The 17,258-nt window shown below is 39.0% G+C and overlaps 1 protein-coding gene and 1 non-coding gene across 3 annotated transcripts in view; both read right to left on the bottom strand.

Moving 5' to 3' along the window:
• LOC126293416 (tubulin-specific chaperone D) overlaps positions 1-17,258 on the bottom strand; it is a 177,547-nt gene that overhangs the window by 143,130 nt on the left and 17,159 nt on the right. For both annotated transcript variants that reach the window (XM_049986639.1, XM_049986640.1), the window contains exons 4-5: positions 7,961-8,156; positions 3,900-4,179 (exon numbers count right to left, since the gene is read on the bottom strand). In XM_049986639.1, the coding sequence (XP_049842596.1) occupies positions 3,900-4,179; positions 7,961-8,156 (476 nt within the window). The remainder of the gene's footprint in view (positions 1-3,899; positions 4,180-7,960; positions 8,157-17,258) is intronic.
• Positions 16,191-16,265, bottom strand: Trnat-ugu (transfer RNA threonine (anticodon UGU)). Its single transcript has one exon. It is a non-coding gene; the product is annotated as a tRNA-Thr (tRNA).

Raw genomic sequence — 17,258 nt, 5'->3', positions numbered from 1 at the left:
CTGAAATTGATCAACTTGGACAAGACCTTCGCGTCATGCCATGCTCTTAGTTCTGCATGCCAGCTGTAAGTCATTTGTACCGGTCACATTTTGTGCCTTTTTCTGTGCAGGGTTCGGACTCTCTGCTCCCTCATAGGTTGACCCACCCGCCGAGTTTGTTTTCCTCTCACAGGCTCCAACTCTGCAGCTTCCATAATCAAGCCATCGCCAGCTATATTAGTTACATTTGTGCCAACTGGACGGCTTCGTGGCATTGTCATGATCGTGCAGATACCAAAAACCTGCATTTAATTTCTTAGCCTCCAATTACATAATTTTCAATATATGACTCTCCAATCTGTCACCAGATAATTGTCTTATGTGTTCCACAAAATTTCCTCGAGGTTTCTGTTTGACATTGTTAGGTGATGACTGTTTGTTACTGCTGGCAAGTAGCAACTGCCACTGTCCACAGTGTGACAATCTGTATGGTGACCTTGTTTGAAAGTTGAAGACACATGATAGCATTGTTTGCAGGAATATGATGGTAATGTCATTAGAGCCCTTTAGCAGGAGCCAAGCTATGGCCTTCTGCACACATGCCAGGCAAACAATACTGTTGCCAACTGTCGCTGTGTCCACGAGTCAAACAAAAATTGCTAGATACATAGAACCTCCACAATTTTGTGCTGTAACTGTAATTGGAAATTCTCATTTCTCTCTATATTTAATGGCAGTAGGCACAGTACTTTTTCTTCCTCTTCACCCAACATGCTGCTCTTCAAAAGCTCTCTGTTCACAGGATGGAAACTTTTACATCATCAAAAGACTTCTCTGATATTCTAGGATCTTCCAAGTTGAAATTACAAATTTCCCTGAACCATTTTTTGTTGTTTGTAAGAGTACATTTAACTTCACTAGTCTTAGAATTGCGATGTCATGAATAGTGACTATTCCAAGTTCAGCTAGGACTGAAAACGAGATATAAACAAAACTGACTCCTTTCTTTCTTTGATAGAGAAATAATATCCAACTGTAATACTTTGAAACACAGTTACATAACCATGTCATCCTCCCTACTAAGCAAAAAGAGAAACACTAGAAAAAAATGACAACAACTCAATGCACTTCTTCACCTTTCCTTATATGACTCCACACTTGATTATTTCTGGAGCAGACTCAGAGTGATTTCTATCAAAATGACTAAGTATATTCATGTCTGTCAATAAACATTTCACCTCCCCTCATAACTTCTCAAAACTCTCTGAGATTTCCTCAATTTTTTCAGTAAATTCAATTTCTCCGAGAATGTCCAACTTTCCCACACTCAAAGACAACACAGCAGATTCACATCCCATGACTTCCTAAGTATTAGCTAACCAAGTTTCACAAAGGTGACAACAGAAATTTTTGTGATAGTCCCCATGCAAGTGCAAGCAGGGCATATCATAATCAATGGTGTAAATGAATAAAGTTGAAAATACACAATACTAGAAGCAAAAAAGTCTGAGTAAACATAGGGTCAAAAATGCATACCTTAAGAGTTACACTCATTTTTTCATCTTCGATACTGTGAAACAAATCTCTTCTACTGCAAGCTCTTTGCTTTCCATATTTTGGGAAGTAGCAGTATGGACCAAAACAAGAAAGAGTGTCCAGTACAGGCATGCTCTAAAATGCATACCTTAAAAAATTATGAGCACTTGTTCATTAGAAGAGTTAGGTTTCAAAATAGCAGAGTTGAAAACACTTGCAAGTCAACACACAGATAGCAAAATCAGACTGTGCTCATCTGGCAAAATTTTATCAGTAAACTGTCAAAGTATTCATAATGAAGTTTCTGAATTTACTGCCCTCCAGGAAATTTCTTAAGCTCAAATTATTTTGGTACCCAGAACTGGCTGAAACCTGAAGCAGAAAGTTCTGAAACATTTTGAAAGTCATGGAACATATACTGGGAAGTTGGATTAGATGACGTAATAAGGAGTGTGCTCATTGCAGTTGACAAAAACAATGCTTGTACTGAGGTCGAATATGAAGTGCACTTGGAACACTTCCAAAAGAAACACACGAGCATGTAATTCATCCTCTACATTTAAACACACAATGAGTTCAACACAAATGGTCTTTGTTGACCTTCACAAACAATAACAAACTTTGTCACTAGTTCCTGACACGAAAATAAGTTCACAACTATACACAAGTACTTGGAATATACACTGAAGTGCCAAAGAAAATGGTATAGGCCTGCATATTCAAAGGCAAGGATATCATCAGGAGTACCCCAGGGAAGTGTGATAGGAGCATTCTTATTCTCTATACGCACAAATAATCTGACAGACATGGTGAGCAGCAATCTGCTGATGATGCTGGGGGTGTACGAGTGTGTGTACAGGACAACTTAGACAAAACTTCTAGTTCAAATAATGTATGTAGATAAACGAAAGTTAATGCAGACAAGTAGGAAAAACAATCTTGTGATATTCAAGTAGCATGCTGCTTCACACGGTCGCATCAATTAAATATATAGGTGTCAAACAATGGAAACTCCAGAGTGGAATATCAACAATGTAGGAAAATACAGATTGCTACTTACCATAAAGATGACTTGTTAATTTGCAGACAGGCACATTTAAAAGACAGTTATACGTAAGCTTTCGGCCACAGCTGTCATCAGAAAAAGAAAGAGAAACACATACCATTCTTTCACACAAGCAAGCACACCTCACGCACACACGGCAGCCAACTTTGGTAGCTCAGACCACAATGCAACTGTCACGTGGAATGGAGGCACCAATCTGGAGGGGCAGGGGAGGGGAAGGAATAGCAGTGTATGGTTGAGGAGGGGGGGGAGGGAGCAAGAGGGAGAGAGAGAGAGAGAGAGAGAGAGAGAGAGAGAGAGCACTGTTTGGCAGAGAGTTTAGGGACTAGACCGCCAACAGGAACAGCATCAGGAGGTTGTGGGGCAGGGACCTATTACGGAGATGCTTTGCAAAGTCAAAAAGGAACCCTGGAGCAAATATGATGTTCTTTTCACAGGACATTATCGAGAAAATTTAGCAAACTTGCATTTGTAGCTGACTGCAGAACGATTCTACTGGCGTCAACATATATTTTGTGTAAGAACCACAAACCTATACTATTATAAAAAGACAAGTTGCTCTTTAAAGATGTTACCAAAATTCTCGAAAAGTTCTTGATAAATTTATTTCAAATTAATACATTATACTACAATAAATGTTAATACGGACATGGGATGCACATTTTAAATATGTGGTATATGGTTCTTAACTATATAAACACTTTGCAAATGGGAAATGTTGTTAATGAAAATCTCGTATGGACACACATAAAAATCAATGTAACATAGATGAGCAGAAAAAAAAGTCATGTAATGTTCAAACACAGCATTAGTAGTGTGCTGCTTGATACAGTAACATCAACTGAATATCTAGGCGTAACACTACAAAGTGATGATGAGCATGTAAAAACCAAGAATATAAGATAAATGAGGGCTCATATGGAGGTACATAGAAAGTCATTTTTCCCTTGCTCTATGTATGAGGGGCCCAGGAGAAGAAATGACTAAGAATGGAACAAGGCACTCTCCACCATGAACCATACAGTGGCTTGTGGAGTACATGTGTAGACGTACAGGTAGAAGAAGGGAGATTGTTCTCTCTCCAAATGCTTTGTTCAACAATAAGAACAATATCAAATGGCTGAATGTGGTAATTCAAGATAATAGTAATGTTTAACAACCACATCTTCAATTCTGTAAAAACAACGCAATACTAAGGTAAACCTAAACAAAATTTTATAGGCTTCATTCACCTGTGTGACTCCTCAGTAATGAGAATATCTAGTCTCTTTATGAATCAGAAAAGAATCTAAAAACTGTAGTGAAAATTAAGTCTTACCTGATCTGCGTGTTGATGTCCCTAAGCCCTTGCATCAGTTCTTCGATCACTTCCTCCACCTCCTCTGGCACCTCCACATCGTCATCATCATCTTCTGGCGCTGCTACCACGGGCTGCTGGTGTTGTGGCATGACAGGGATAGTTGCTGGGGCGCCGTTGGCAGTTCTACTGCCAATGTCACCACTGGCAGTCGTCCGCGTCACACTCAGGTTTGCCGCCAGTGAACGGCTGCCACGGTTGTACCGCCACTTGGCAACTCGGGGTTTCAGGAATGTCAGACCTGATATATTTAACAAGTGTTGTTCAGTCTTTTACACTTTGTTGCAGCTTGGAGGTGGAAAAAACAGTAAACACTATCTTCACATGTACTTAGGCAAGGGGCTTTGAGTCTAGAAAAAATAGCATATTGCCACTTCATATTAAGCCTCACACAGGACACACAAATTAGTATTTGGAGCAGTCTAATGGAAATGAGACAAATGGAAAAAGTAAGTAAACTGTCTATTATTTCAAACAATGGAAAATCCAGGATTGAATAGTGACAATGGAGATGTTGAATTGCAGACAAGCACAACAGAAAGACTGTTAAATAAGTAAGCTTTTGTCCAAAAGGCCTTGTTCTGAATTAGACAACACACACACACACACACACACACACACACACAAATGCGACCACTGCCTCAGGCTGCTGAAGCCAGACCAAACAGAGTGCAGCCAGCCACAGAGAGTAGTCATAATACATTGTGTTTATTATTTCAGGAATAATCACCATAATTGTTAATAGATTTATCCTACTGAGAGACAAGACAGTCAATGCCTTCATGGAAAAATGTTAATGGTAGTGTATGAAACCGTTATTCTATGTAGGCATGCACCTCTTTATCCAAAGCAAACTGGTGGCCACGAATATCTTTCTTCAGGGCTCCAAAAATATAGAAATTGCATGGGGAGAAATTGGGACTATATGGAGGATGTGTGAAGGCTTCCCAGTGAAACTTCTGCAACATGATTAAATGAAACTGGTAACATGTGGGCAGGCATCATCCTGCTACAGAATGATGCTACACTGCAGAAGTTTTATTGGGAAGCCCTTCACGGCTGTTGATTTGCTTCGAATGAAGAGGTCCACACTTAGGTACAATCATGGTTATATAGACAATCATAAATATTTTTTCCACGGGGGCAGTAACCATCTTTTCTCTCAGTGGGATAAAAGTGTTAACATTCATGGTGATTACTTTTGATACTTTTTTTCCTCATTTTCATTTGACTGACTCTTAAGGGATGCCTGGAAGAAACCCGAGTCATTCACATTGAATCTTAAATTTGTTCAGTACAAAGGGAACTGACTCCTGAATTATGCCTGCTGTTGTTTTCGGTACTCAGAAACAGTCAATGAAATAATTGGGCAGTTGGAGTATGACTTGCGCATTGAGGGTCCCGGGCAAACTTAATTATGTATGTAGACAGTTCATTCATTCCAGGAATCGAGGCATATCAACACTGATACTGCCAAGATGTCAGTTCCAGGGATTCAAAGGCTTTCAAGAATGTTTTAGTTTGAAGTTCTACATCAAGGGGAAAGTTTTGAAGAATGTGTTTGTGAGTATCAAAATAGGTTACATACATGGTCATATCTTTTGGTTGCACTGGCTTAAAATGTTTGATTTATTACACTAGCAAGCAACTATAGATATTAGTGTGTGATATAAATTTTAACTTCATATGTCTATCTGCTCCTGAGGAAAAGGGGTCTTAATAGGCAGACAGTATGATAGCAAATGACAAAAATACTTTTCTTCAAGGGATAGAATAACAAATTTAAAAAAATTAGATTTTTTCCTTTGGTTGTTGTGTGAAACCTTGCTTCCTGGCAAATTTCATGATTATGCCAATGGGAAATAGCCTGTAGGTTTTGATAGCTCAGTTTGCGAGTATCAAAATATGTTACATGAATCGCCATATCTTCAGGTTGCACTAGCTTAGAATGTTAGATTTATTTACATGAGCAAGTGACTATAGAGTTAGAGTGTGACAACTTTAAACATCCATCCACTCCTAAGATATATGGTTTTGAACAGTCACACTCACAGACAACAAATTGATCCTATAATGGTTCCGCTTTTACCGATTGAGGTACAGAACCCTAAAAACAAGCAATCACCCCGTGGTTGCAATAAGAAGAAAATACACTGCAAAAAAAGGCCAAAGAATATGGAGGATAAGTTTGTGACAGGACTGGAGTAGGCTCATCCCACTACAACAAAAGCAGTCACCTAAAATGCAGCCATGTGATTTATCAGCTCTGGTGCAGTTTCTGGGAAGTATTTTATGTAGGCATGACCAGTGTCCATCAGAATAAATGGTCACTGCCAAACTGTGACCAACAATAGAGATGACCACCCAGTGCTGCTGTGCACAACATTCTTGAGTTCAATGGCTGCCATCTTTATCTTTCCCCCAGCATCGGCTTTCCTAACCTGCACAAATGGGACGTATCGTTGAAATGTGTCCATTGCTTCTGCAATCCTCCTGGTTTCAATCTCAGCTAACTCACTGCATCCTCACCCTTAACCTAACTATTCTTCTGTACACTGTCCTGTCACTCCCTCCTATTCCTCACTTTCGTATCACCATCATTGTACGCCGTACAGTGTCACCAGCTCTGTTGCCCGAGCCACATTCCTATCCTGTACACCTGCTGCTTCACCCTTACAGATTCCTTGTCACAGAGAGTAGGCGGTCAAAGATAGTAGATAAACAAACTATTGTAATACATAGTTATAAAATATTATAGTAGTAGGGAGGAGGAGGAGGAGGTTATGGTTTAACATGCTGCCAACATCGTGGTAATTAGAACTGGAGCACAAGTTTGGATTATTTCCAAAGAACTGGGAAGGAAACTGGCTTTGCGTTTTCAGAGGAACCATCCCAGCATTTGCCTTGTTTGATTTAGGGAAATCATGGAAAACCCAAATCAAGATGGCCAGATGCGAGTTTGAACTGTCATCTTCCAAACTGTGAGTCCAGTGTGCTGTCCAATGTGCCACCTCTTTGAGTTGAGAGTAGTTATGTGGGCACTTCGATACAAAGGTGACCAGCAATAAACATAACTTTAGCCCTCTCTCACACAAATTATGAAGTCAATATTGAAATAAAAATGTTGATTTATTTTTGGTACTTTAAGACCTATCTTATATAGAATTTGCTACAAAACATACTTGCTTAGACCATTATGAAGGTGTCCTCATGCAGGGACTGTGAGAAAAAAATTACTACATCTTACACGGAACTTTTATTAGTAATAACAAATACTTCATGAAGTCAGTGTACACACTATTTTGAATTTTATTTTGTGGAGGGAAAATGTTTCATATACCCAGGGAAACACAAACACTACACTTATCTCAGATGTAACATTTTTTACATCAATAGTCCTGACTCTAATATCTATCAGAATTTGGACCACTTGACTTAGCAGGCCACTGCGATCCATCATTAAATCTTAACTCATTGGATATGGAATGACAGGCTCTCTTTTTTTAATGTCTCGACAACAACTTCGACTGAAAGTCAACCTCTATCCTTTTTTCTAATCTCTACTTTCCCCTTGTAGGTGTCCATTCTACCAAAGGAAACTCTTGAATGCTAATGGATCTATATTTTTCTTGTTCATTCAACTTCCAGAGTGTTATCACTGGTACATTTAGCATGTCACAGAAAATTGTCATGTACCTCTAAGATTTCTATTATCATTATTGTAAAGGGCAAGCAGAGAATCCATCAAGTCAACTCTTCCCATCTGCTTATTATAAGTCCAATACAGCGGATGTCTTTGGTCTTTATGCAGATGCGGTATGGATGTTGGTTGGGAAAGCCATATGGTTTAATAATAAGGACGTTTCTGTGGTTAGGAGGATGACCACTGCATGCCATGTATTTAAAATATGGCTCATCAGTCCTACGTACTCATTCTCAGTTTCAAGTAATACTGATAAATTTAACTAAAAAATGGATAAAAATGACTCGCACATGAAAAGAACGACAGACACACCGCTCACCTATCCTCTGCATAATCTTGACAGCATACCGCCGAACAATTTCTGAGTCGTTACGGTAGTTGATACCGAGCAGGAACCGCAACAAGTCGGGCGCGTGTGGCAGCAGGTCTTCCCGCTTCCCGTGCTTCAGAATAGCTGCAATGGCTGCCAGGCACCCACACTTAGCAGCTATTGGGCTGTTTCCATCTGCAATTATCTGTGGAGCAGGAGCAAATGCCGTCAAGAGTCTACTTTAATTACTTTTAAAACACACACAAACATGGAGGAATTATAAACTGTATAAAATATGTCTTCTTTTATACAGCTCGCAAAGTACATTGGTGTTTAATTACTATTTTAGTCTGCAGAAGCAAATATACTTTCTTTTAACTTTTGTCTTTGTTACAAAGATTGCAATCATGAGCAAACATTATTGTAAATTAATACACTTATTTTTCTTCTACTTTTGTGCTCTGTTTGTTGATTGGTTGCCAGTAATTTTCTTCTTCATTTTTCTCTCTCTTCTGCAAGTATCTTCAGTTCCAAATATGTTGACAGTTTCAGGTCTTGTTTCAATCTGTTCAAAATATCAGAGTCTTGTTTCCTTGCCCACTCGTCCCAAGTATTTTTCCTCCTATTAAGTTTACAAAGAATGGATCTAGGTATCTAACTTACTGGCCTCCTCTTTCCTTTACAGTACTCCACAATGATATTTCCCCTTCTACAATGTTGAAGAATCCATTGGTCATTCTCTCTGTCCATCAAATCTTTAGGACTTTTCACACACTGTGCCTCAAAAGCCTGCAGTCTTTTCCATTCAGGTTCCTCAGCTGTCTGCGTCTCTGAGCCATAAAGGGCAATGCTCCAAGCAATGGCATGATATACCCTCCTATGTTGTTCTACTACCTGGGTACTTAAAGCTGGCAATTTCCTTCTGATTCTCTCCCATCAGAAATAGGTTTCTTTTTATTGCAACTTTAGTACATACAAGGATTTTGCTTTTCTTCTTGCTTACTTTCATACGAGGATTTTGCTTTTCTTCTTGCTTACTTTCATATTATATCTTTCTGAAAAAACTTGCTCATGCCTTATTTGGTCTTTTAGACACTGTCTTCAGATTTAGCTAATGCTGATATATAAGTAACGTTCAACCACAAATATGTCAGTGTGAGGGTTGCATGGCCGGCCAGAGTGGCTGAGAGGTTCTAGGCGCCATGCCTTCAGCATGAATCTGTATGATGTCCTTAAGTTAGTTAGGTGGAGTGCATGTCCAAAATTACTGAACTGTAGGGCTGCAATGGTGCCTGATTACAGATTTACAACTAACTATGAGACCAATTATAAATGTGCTCACTTCACCTTGCAAGCTTTCTTAAGCACTCTCTGTTAAGTACACCAATGATAAAATCACCTGTGAGTTGATACACTGTATGGGGAACTTGAGTTCATGAATGGACATAAAATAATGTCTTTGGCTCAAAAATTGCTAAGTATTAGCCCATCACAGATGTGTGCATGATTGTGCTCTTATCAAATTTTATGTGCAGATCTTATTAATTACAGCATTAAATGAATGCAATTAGTTAAAGTCAATATGACTGACTAAACTAGACAACACAGTAGTGTAAAGTTTTAAATAAAAGTATTTATTTAACAAAAAATACTGGTTCTTTTGTGGCTAAAAATTGTTGTGATAACAATGCCATCTGCCAGCCATGTACACAGTGCTAAAGGAAGAATGAATTACTCCTTTTGTTATGTCACCAGGTGAAAACTTTTTTTTAAATGGAGTTGTGCCTCTATAGACTGTGTGGTAACAACCAAATTAGCTTTTGTTATTATTATTATTATTATTATTATTATTATTATTATTATTATTATTATTTGTCTGTTTATTTTTAAGGCGCAACAAGAACTGTGGTCATGAGTGAACATGTCATAACTATTAACTCTAATAAGTAAGAGAAGTTAAAAGCGACTATACTTCAAGCCAAAACGACGGAAAGAAAGAGCTAAAAACAAGGACTTCCCCTTGGAGAAATGTCCATAAAATATCTCGTATAAACAGTGGAGGTCCCAAACTGAAAATTAAATGTCTTTGTCATATTTCTATGGTGGATAAAAAATAAAACATGTTCAACAGTACGAGCATTGTTCACTAAAACAACCGATAACTCAGATGGCAAATATACACTGGAACACAAGCGGCTGAAAAAAGGGCATTCGGTCAAGAAATGGCAAACCCTTGAAAGTTGATGGCAATGAGCTCAAAGTGGTGGTGGTTCATCACCTAAAAAATGGCAATGGCAATGGCAATGGCTAAAATGAGAGTGCCCTATGGGAAACCTAGCTAAAATGATGTCACAATGAGGTGGTCATGAAGAGGTCGGCCAAACTGCTGGGAGTGGTTTAATTCAACAGAGCTTGTACTCGTAAAGAGAAAACCAGTGGTGGTGCCAAAGTGACACCATCTGCCAACAGACAGCAACACAGAGATCATCCGAAGGAATAGAAGAGCTAGCAGGCTGATGTAGGAGGACTGCAGGCTGATGCAGGACTGCAGCCTAGGTGGCAGCATCAGCAGCCTCTTTTCCTGTTAGACCAATGTGAGCAGGAAGTCCTCAACAGTGAACAAGTGGGAGCTTTCTTGGATCCATTTCAATAAGGGATGGGTTGTGTACACAGAAGCTCTGAAAGGGCACTGAATGCAGAGGCTCTGAAGAGCACTGAGAGAATCAGAGCATATCAGTTAAAAAGCCTGTTGCCAGATGTACTACACAGTTTGATAGAGGGCAAAGAGCTCTTTTGTAAAAATCGAGCAGTGCTCTGGAAGCCAATACCAAAAACAGTTGATGCCAATGACAAAGGCACAATCAACACCACAGTCGGGCTTAGAGCCATAATTGTACATGAATGTGCTGTTGCTAAGTTGCATGTGAAAGTCAAGAAACTTACAGCTATAGATTGAATCTAGAGTAGTGTCCTTGGGAAGCGAATGAAGTTCCAGATGAACATGGAGTGCTGCACAAAGCCAAGCCAGTGAAGGATTCACAACCATCAGGAGCATGGCAAGTAGCATGAAGTTAAAGCTGCAGGAGCCGTAGCCGAATGCAAATGCCAGAAGGTAACAGAGAAGAAGGGTGCATCCCATACTGGTGGTCAAGGGAGTCATCAAAAAACAGAGCATAGGATGGGTGGCCAGACATGGGAGAAAAACGACATGGGTATCCACTGAAGAGGAGGAGGAGGAGGAGGAGGAGGAGGACATCATGCTAGTATGACAGTGGTAGTTCGGCAGGTTCTGCAGAGAGATTCTCAACCAGCTAGTGTAAAAGGCACTAGTGGCCAAGAGTATTCTACAATGGTGGACTGTATTAAGACAACGAAAGAGGGACAGATGTGCTGATCAATAAATGAAACACCCACAGTCTAGTTTCAAACAGATACAGGTTCAGTACAAACAGAGGAGGGTAATCCGATCCGTTCCCTAGGAAGTGCCGCTTAGGAGACACAGGACACTGACGGACTGGGTACAGCGAGCAGCCAGGTGAGACGTGGGATGACCACGAAAGTTTCCTGTCAAGCATGAGCCCCAAGAATTTTGAAGTTTCAGCAAGTGGAAGACCAACAGGCCCAATATGTAAAGGCACTGGAAGAAACCCACTGTGCTGCCATAAATTTATAAAACCAGTTTTGTCAGTAGAAATTTGACAGCTCCACGAATAAAGACGATCCACACATCAGACATCACTGAAGACATCGATCAAGTACAAAAGTCCAGGAGAACACCAATAGATTGCATGGTTGATGATGAAAAGCAAGCCAAAGATGCCTCACAGGAGAAAGTCCATAATAGGGTTAATGGCCATAGCAAAGAGAATGATACTCAGGACGGATCCTTGAAGCACCCCATTCTCCCGGATAAAGGTGTCCAAATAAGCTGAACCCACGTGTATCTTGATTTTATTTATTTATTTATTAATTTCATGTTCCGTAGATCCAGTTAGTGAGTCAATCACAAGGATACGGAACGTGTCAAACTTACAATAAATACAAGGGCAATTCAATGCAAAATTGTACATAGTCTAAGTAAGACATACTATGAATACAGTAATATATACAATGTCAGCTAAATAACATAACAACTATTTAACAGAAAAAAGTATCAAATAAAAGTTACAAATAAGAGCACAAGGTTAAATCAGACGTTAGGCCTACATGAGTAAATACAGGTACAGCCAATTTGGTGTTGCAAAAACTGTGATTATGCTCAAATGCTCAATAAAATCAATTGAACTAGTTCTAGACACATTAAGTTTAGTAATGATGTACACTTTCTTTCAAATATTCATCCACAGTAGAAAAAGATCTCTCTGTCAGGTAATCTTTGAGAACTTGTTTAAATTTTGGCAGTTCTGTATGAACACATTTGATATGTAGTGGGAGAGCATTGAACAGCTTAATGCTGGAGTAGTAAACTCCTTTTTGTACCAGAGTGAGACGTTTCATTTCGACATGTAGATTGTTTTTGTTTCTGGTGTTAAAGCCATGGAATTTACTGTTGTCTTGGTAGGTAGAATAATTTTTGCACACAAAGGTCAGCAAGGAAAAAATATACTGTGAGGCAGTTGTTAGGATACCTATCTTTCGAAACAAGTGCCTGCAAGTGTGTCTTTGATGGACCCCACACATTATTCTGATTGCTTTTTTTTGGACGGTGAAAACTTTTTTTGCAAGTGGTTGGTTCCCCCAGAACATGATAGCATATGACATCAATGAGTGGAAGTAGCCAAAGTAGGCAACCTTAATCGCATCAACTTCAGCCACTGAAGAAATTACCCGTAATGCAAATGTTGCCAAGCTAAGTTTCTTACATAGATGTAGAATGTGAACTGACTAATTACATTTACTGTCTATATAAGCACCCAGGAATTTTGTATCTTCAACTTTCTGTATTGGTTGATCTCTACATTTTATGTTAATTTCATTGAGATTACTTTGTGATGTATGGAACCTCATATAATGAGTTTTATTTGCATTGAGTGAGAGACCATTTGAGGAGAACCAATTTAAGATGTCATTAAAGACAGTATTTGTAGTTTGTTCAAGATTGTGATCTATCAAATCATCATTTAGAATTGTGGTATCATCAGCGAACAGCGTAAATTTGCTGTTCGTCTCAGAACAAAGAGGAAGATCATTGATGAAGATGAGGAACAGCAATGGGCCCAAAACGGAGCCTTGAGGCACCCCACATGATATTGTGCCCCACTCAGACGAGGCAGGTTTTCCAGAAGAGCCATTTAGCATTACTGTCTGTTTCCGATCCTTCAGATACGATTGCAGCCACAAGCCAACAGTACCACCTAAACCATAGTATTCTGCCTTTTTCAAAAGAATTTGGTGGTTTACACAGTCAAAGGCTTTCGTAAGATCACAAAAAATACCCACTGGAGACATTTTTTTGTTAATGGCTTCCAAAACTTGGTTGCTGAAAGAGAATATTGCCTGTTCGGTACAAAGACCAGCACGAAAACCAAACTGATTTTTGCTTAAGATACTGTGGAAGTTGAGATGATCCACAATCCTCCCGTGTATGAGTTTCTCAAGAATTTTCAAGAAGGTAGTTAATAGGGATATTGGGCGATAGTTTGTTACATCGTTTTTATCACCTTTTTTAAAGAGAGGAATCACTACAGCCAATTTTAGTCTGTCAAGGACAATCCCTTCTTGTAGGGATGTATTGTATATGTTGCATAAGACAGGACTAACAAATTTATAACAGTGTTTTAGTATTGTACTAGAAATATTGTCCACACCAGCAGAATTTTTATTTTTTAATGATCTGATTACTCTTATGACTTTGCTTACAGTAACTGGAGGTAAAGATAACTGTGGGATTCTGTTGCTAATAGCTTTCTGTAGGAGGGACAATGATTCTTCCATAGAACCATTACAGCCTGTCTTCTCTGCTGCTCTCAAAAAGTGGTTATTAAATATTTCTGCAACCAACTCAGGTTTCTTTATGATACTGTCCCCTGTTATAATCTCTACCTGAGACATGTTCTCTGTTTTCCTGCCAGTTTCCCTCTTTATTACATTCCAAATAGTTTTAATTTTATTTTCTGAGCTTTCAATTTCTGATTTTATGCACACACTTTTAGATTTATTTATAACCTTCTTGAGAATGCTACAGTAAAGTTTGTAGTGTTGTCGTTTCTTTGGATCATTACAAATCCCGAGAGAACTGTATAACATCCTCTTTGTTCTACATGATGTTATTATCCCTGTAGTGATCCAAGACTTCTTGGCATTGCCTGTATGACTATTTCTAACTATTTTTTTTTTGGGAAAGATGGACTCAAATAAGGACATAAATTCATTTAAAAATGAATTGTACTTTTTGTTTACATCTGTTTCCCTATATACTGGGCTCCAATCTATCTCTTTTAGGCTGTCATTGAATTTCATAAGGCCCTCTTCATTTATTATCCTAAAAGATTTCCAGGAATGCTCAGGACTGTTGCACACACTGATGTATTTGAGCCTAAGTAATTGACCACCATGATCAGAAAGGCCAAGGACTGGATGTACAGTGATCTCATTGCATTTAGACTTATCTATAAATATATTATCTATCAGACTTTTACTGTTAACAGTAACCCTAGTTGGGAAATCTACAATTGCCATCAGACTATAAGACTCCATTAAATGTACTAAACCAGCTTTACTATTGCTCTCATTTAGGAAATCAACATTAAAGTCACCAGTAATTATTAAGTTCTTGGACTTTGAGTACAGTTTGGATAATAAAGAATCAAAGTGCTTAAGAAATACATTCAATTTCCCTGAGGGAGATCTATACAGTGCTAACACTATAACCGTGATGTCATTTACAGTAATCTCAACGCCACATACTTCAATTTGTTGCTCTATACAATGGCTCTCTAAACCTAATGCATTGTAAGATATGTTGTTTTTTACATAAATTACCATTCCACCTTTTTCCATGATGGTTCTAGAGTAATGCACTGCCTGACAGTAACCGCTTAGCTGCAACCTTTCAATATCTTTCACATGATGTTCACTAAAACATAATACATCAGTATCTTTTATTCCTTGTGGTTCCTCTAACAGAACAGTAATGTCATTTACTTTATTTCCAAGTCCTCCCACATTCTGGTGAAAAATTGTCATTGCTTTGGAGTTAGATGCAGATGTAAACTTTTGCCTAAAAAATTATCTGAAGCTACACAAGCAGTACGTTCATTACTAACACTTTCCTGAAATATTTGAGATTGAAACTGAGTCTGACTTGCTGGCTGGAGCCATTTAAGTGCGATTGGTTCCAACTTTGGGGTACATTTGTGGACATCTTCCAATATTTTTGTTTTTAAAAGGGTACCTAATTCTTTTTTTTCCTGATCTGTTCAGGTGCATACCGTGTCTTGTAAATAATTCTCGTCCAAAACTGCTTATATCTACAACACAAGTATTGTTAAAATGCTTACACAACTTTGCTAACTTAGAGTTCGTTTGTGAGATAGCCTCATTTACACAGGACTGTGGGATTAAGTCATGTCTCTTTGGAATGTTCACAACAAATACCTTAGACTGATGAAGCGCCGATATTTTCTTCCTGAGCGACTGTACGACATCATTCCCTTCATTGCAGGCAACGTTGTTTGAGCCACCTATTAAGATCACACACTCGTTTTTTACTTTCTCAGGATCACACCCCGCTACAACTTCTTGAAGTTTAGCACCTGGTTTTACGATACCACAAACATCGGCACCATTCAAACTGCTTTTCACTATATCAGCCATGCTTCTGCCATGACTATCAGCAAAAATGTGAAGACGATTTTTTGATGTTTCACTCACAGCAGACTGGATCACGCTGTCTTTTAAAAAGACATGGGGGAAATGGGGCAGGCTCAGAAGCACCACGTGTATAGAGTATGGAGGATACCAGTCCTCTAGCAGGTGTCGTAGGCTTTCTCCAAATCAAAAAACATGGCCATAGTGTGGTATTTCTGGAGAAAAACATTCACAACATGGGCTCACGAAGTGACAAAATGGTCAACTGCAAAACAGCATTCAAAAAATTCACATTGTACAGTGGTTACTGGACTGCGAGTCTCAAGCCACAATATCAGCTGGCCATGAACCATATGAAATTGGAATTATATTAACACCTTCTGCTGCTAACAAGCGGTGATATATATCAAAGGGGACATGTGAAAATGTGTGCCCTGACTGGGACTTGAACCCAGGATCTCCTGCTTACATGGCAGATGCTCTATCCATCTGAGCCATTGAGGGCACAGAGGATAGCGCGACTGCAGGAACTATCTCACACACACCTCCCGCAAGACCCACATTCTCACCTTGTATGTCCACACACTACATTCGTAGTGTCCTACTCCAACACACTCATTACTCGTGGAAGACATTCTTATCAAGTCCCGTAAAAGTTCGGGAAATATGTGTGCATCCGCACAGAAGGAGGTCATGGTCGGTGGTGCCAGAACTATATACTTATATGGATATGGTGTCTTACATAAAGTAACGAGGTTCCTATGTTTGCATGCTGTTGTGTGTTTTTATGAGGGTATGCTGAAAAGTAATGCCTCTGAATTTTTCACGAAAACTCTAAAAGCTTTTCAAATAAAACCAATTTTATTAACATTCTACATCTTTAGTCTTCACTTTTACATATTTATTTCTCAACAAAGTCACCCTGTCGACAAACATGTCTTTCCCAATGAGGGCCATTCATTGACACCGTCGCTGTAGATTGTTTGATTTTATTGACAGAGCCACAATCTCACCTCAGTTTGGACCACCTCATCACTATCACAATTAAGCCCTCAAACGTGTTCAAGTTCAGTGAACCCAACATGGCGGGTTGTTGCGGTTGTTCCAGTACTCGTGTATGGTCTTGCATTGTCATGCTAAAGAAGAGGGTGCTCCACATACGGGTAACTTCTTCAAATTTGTGCTTACACTTTTCTGAGGGGTCTCTCAGGCACCGACATAGTTCTGTTACACTGCCATGTTACATCCTACAATTCACAGCCCTCTAGCAACAGAGGATTGCAACTTGTGTCAGCAAAGTGGTAAAGTAATACACGTGACATGTAATACCCCAACTGATACTAAGAACAGAATAAAAATTTGGAAGCATTACTTTTCAGCATGCCCTCATACAAGTTATTAGTGAATCTCCAATGGAATTTGCATCTTGCTATTGGTAACTTGGAATCTTCAGTTTAGCTGTTTTATGCAAGTCCCTATTAAATATTTGTTCAAGTTC

Source organism: Schistocerca gregaria, chromosome 10, assembly GCF_023897955.1.
Source record: "Schistocerca gregaria isolate iqSchGreg1 chromosome 10, iqSchGreg1.2, whole genome shotgun sequence".
Lineage (NCBI taxonomy): Eukaryota > Metazoa > Arthropoda > Insecta > Orthoptera > Acrididae > Schistocerca > Schistocerca gregaria.
The sequence above is the reverse complement of the archived record's forward strand: the minus strand, read 5'-3'. Positions and strand labels throughout refer to the sequence as shown.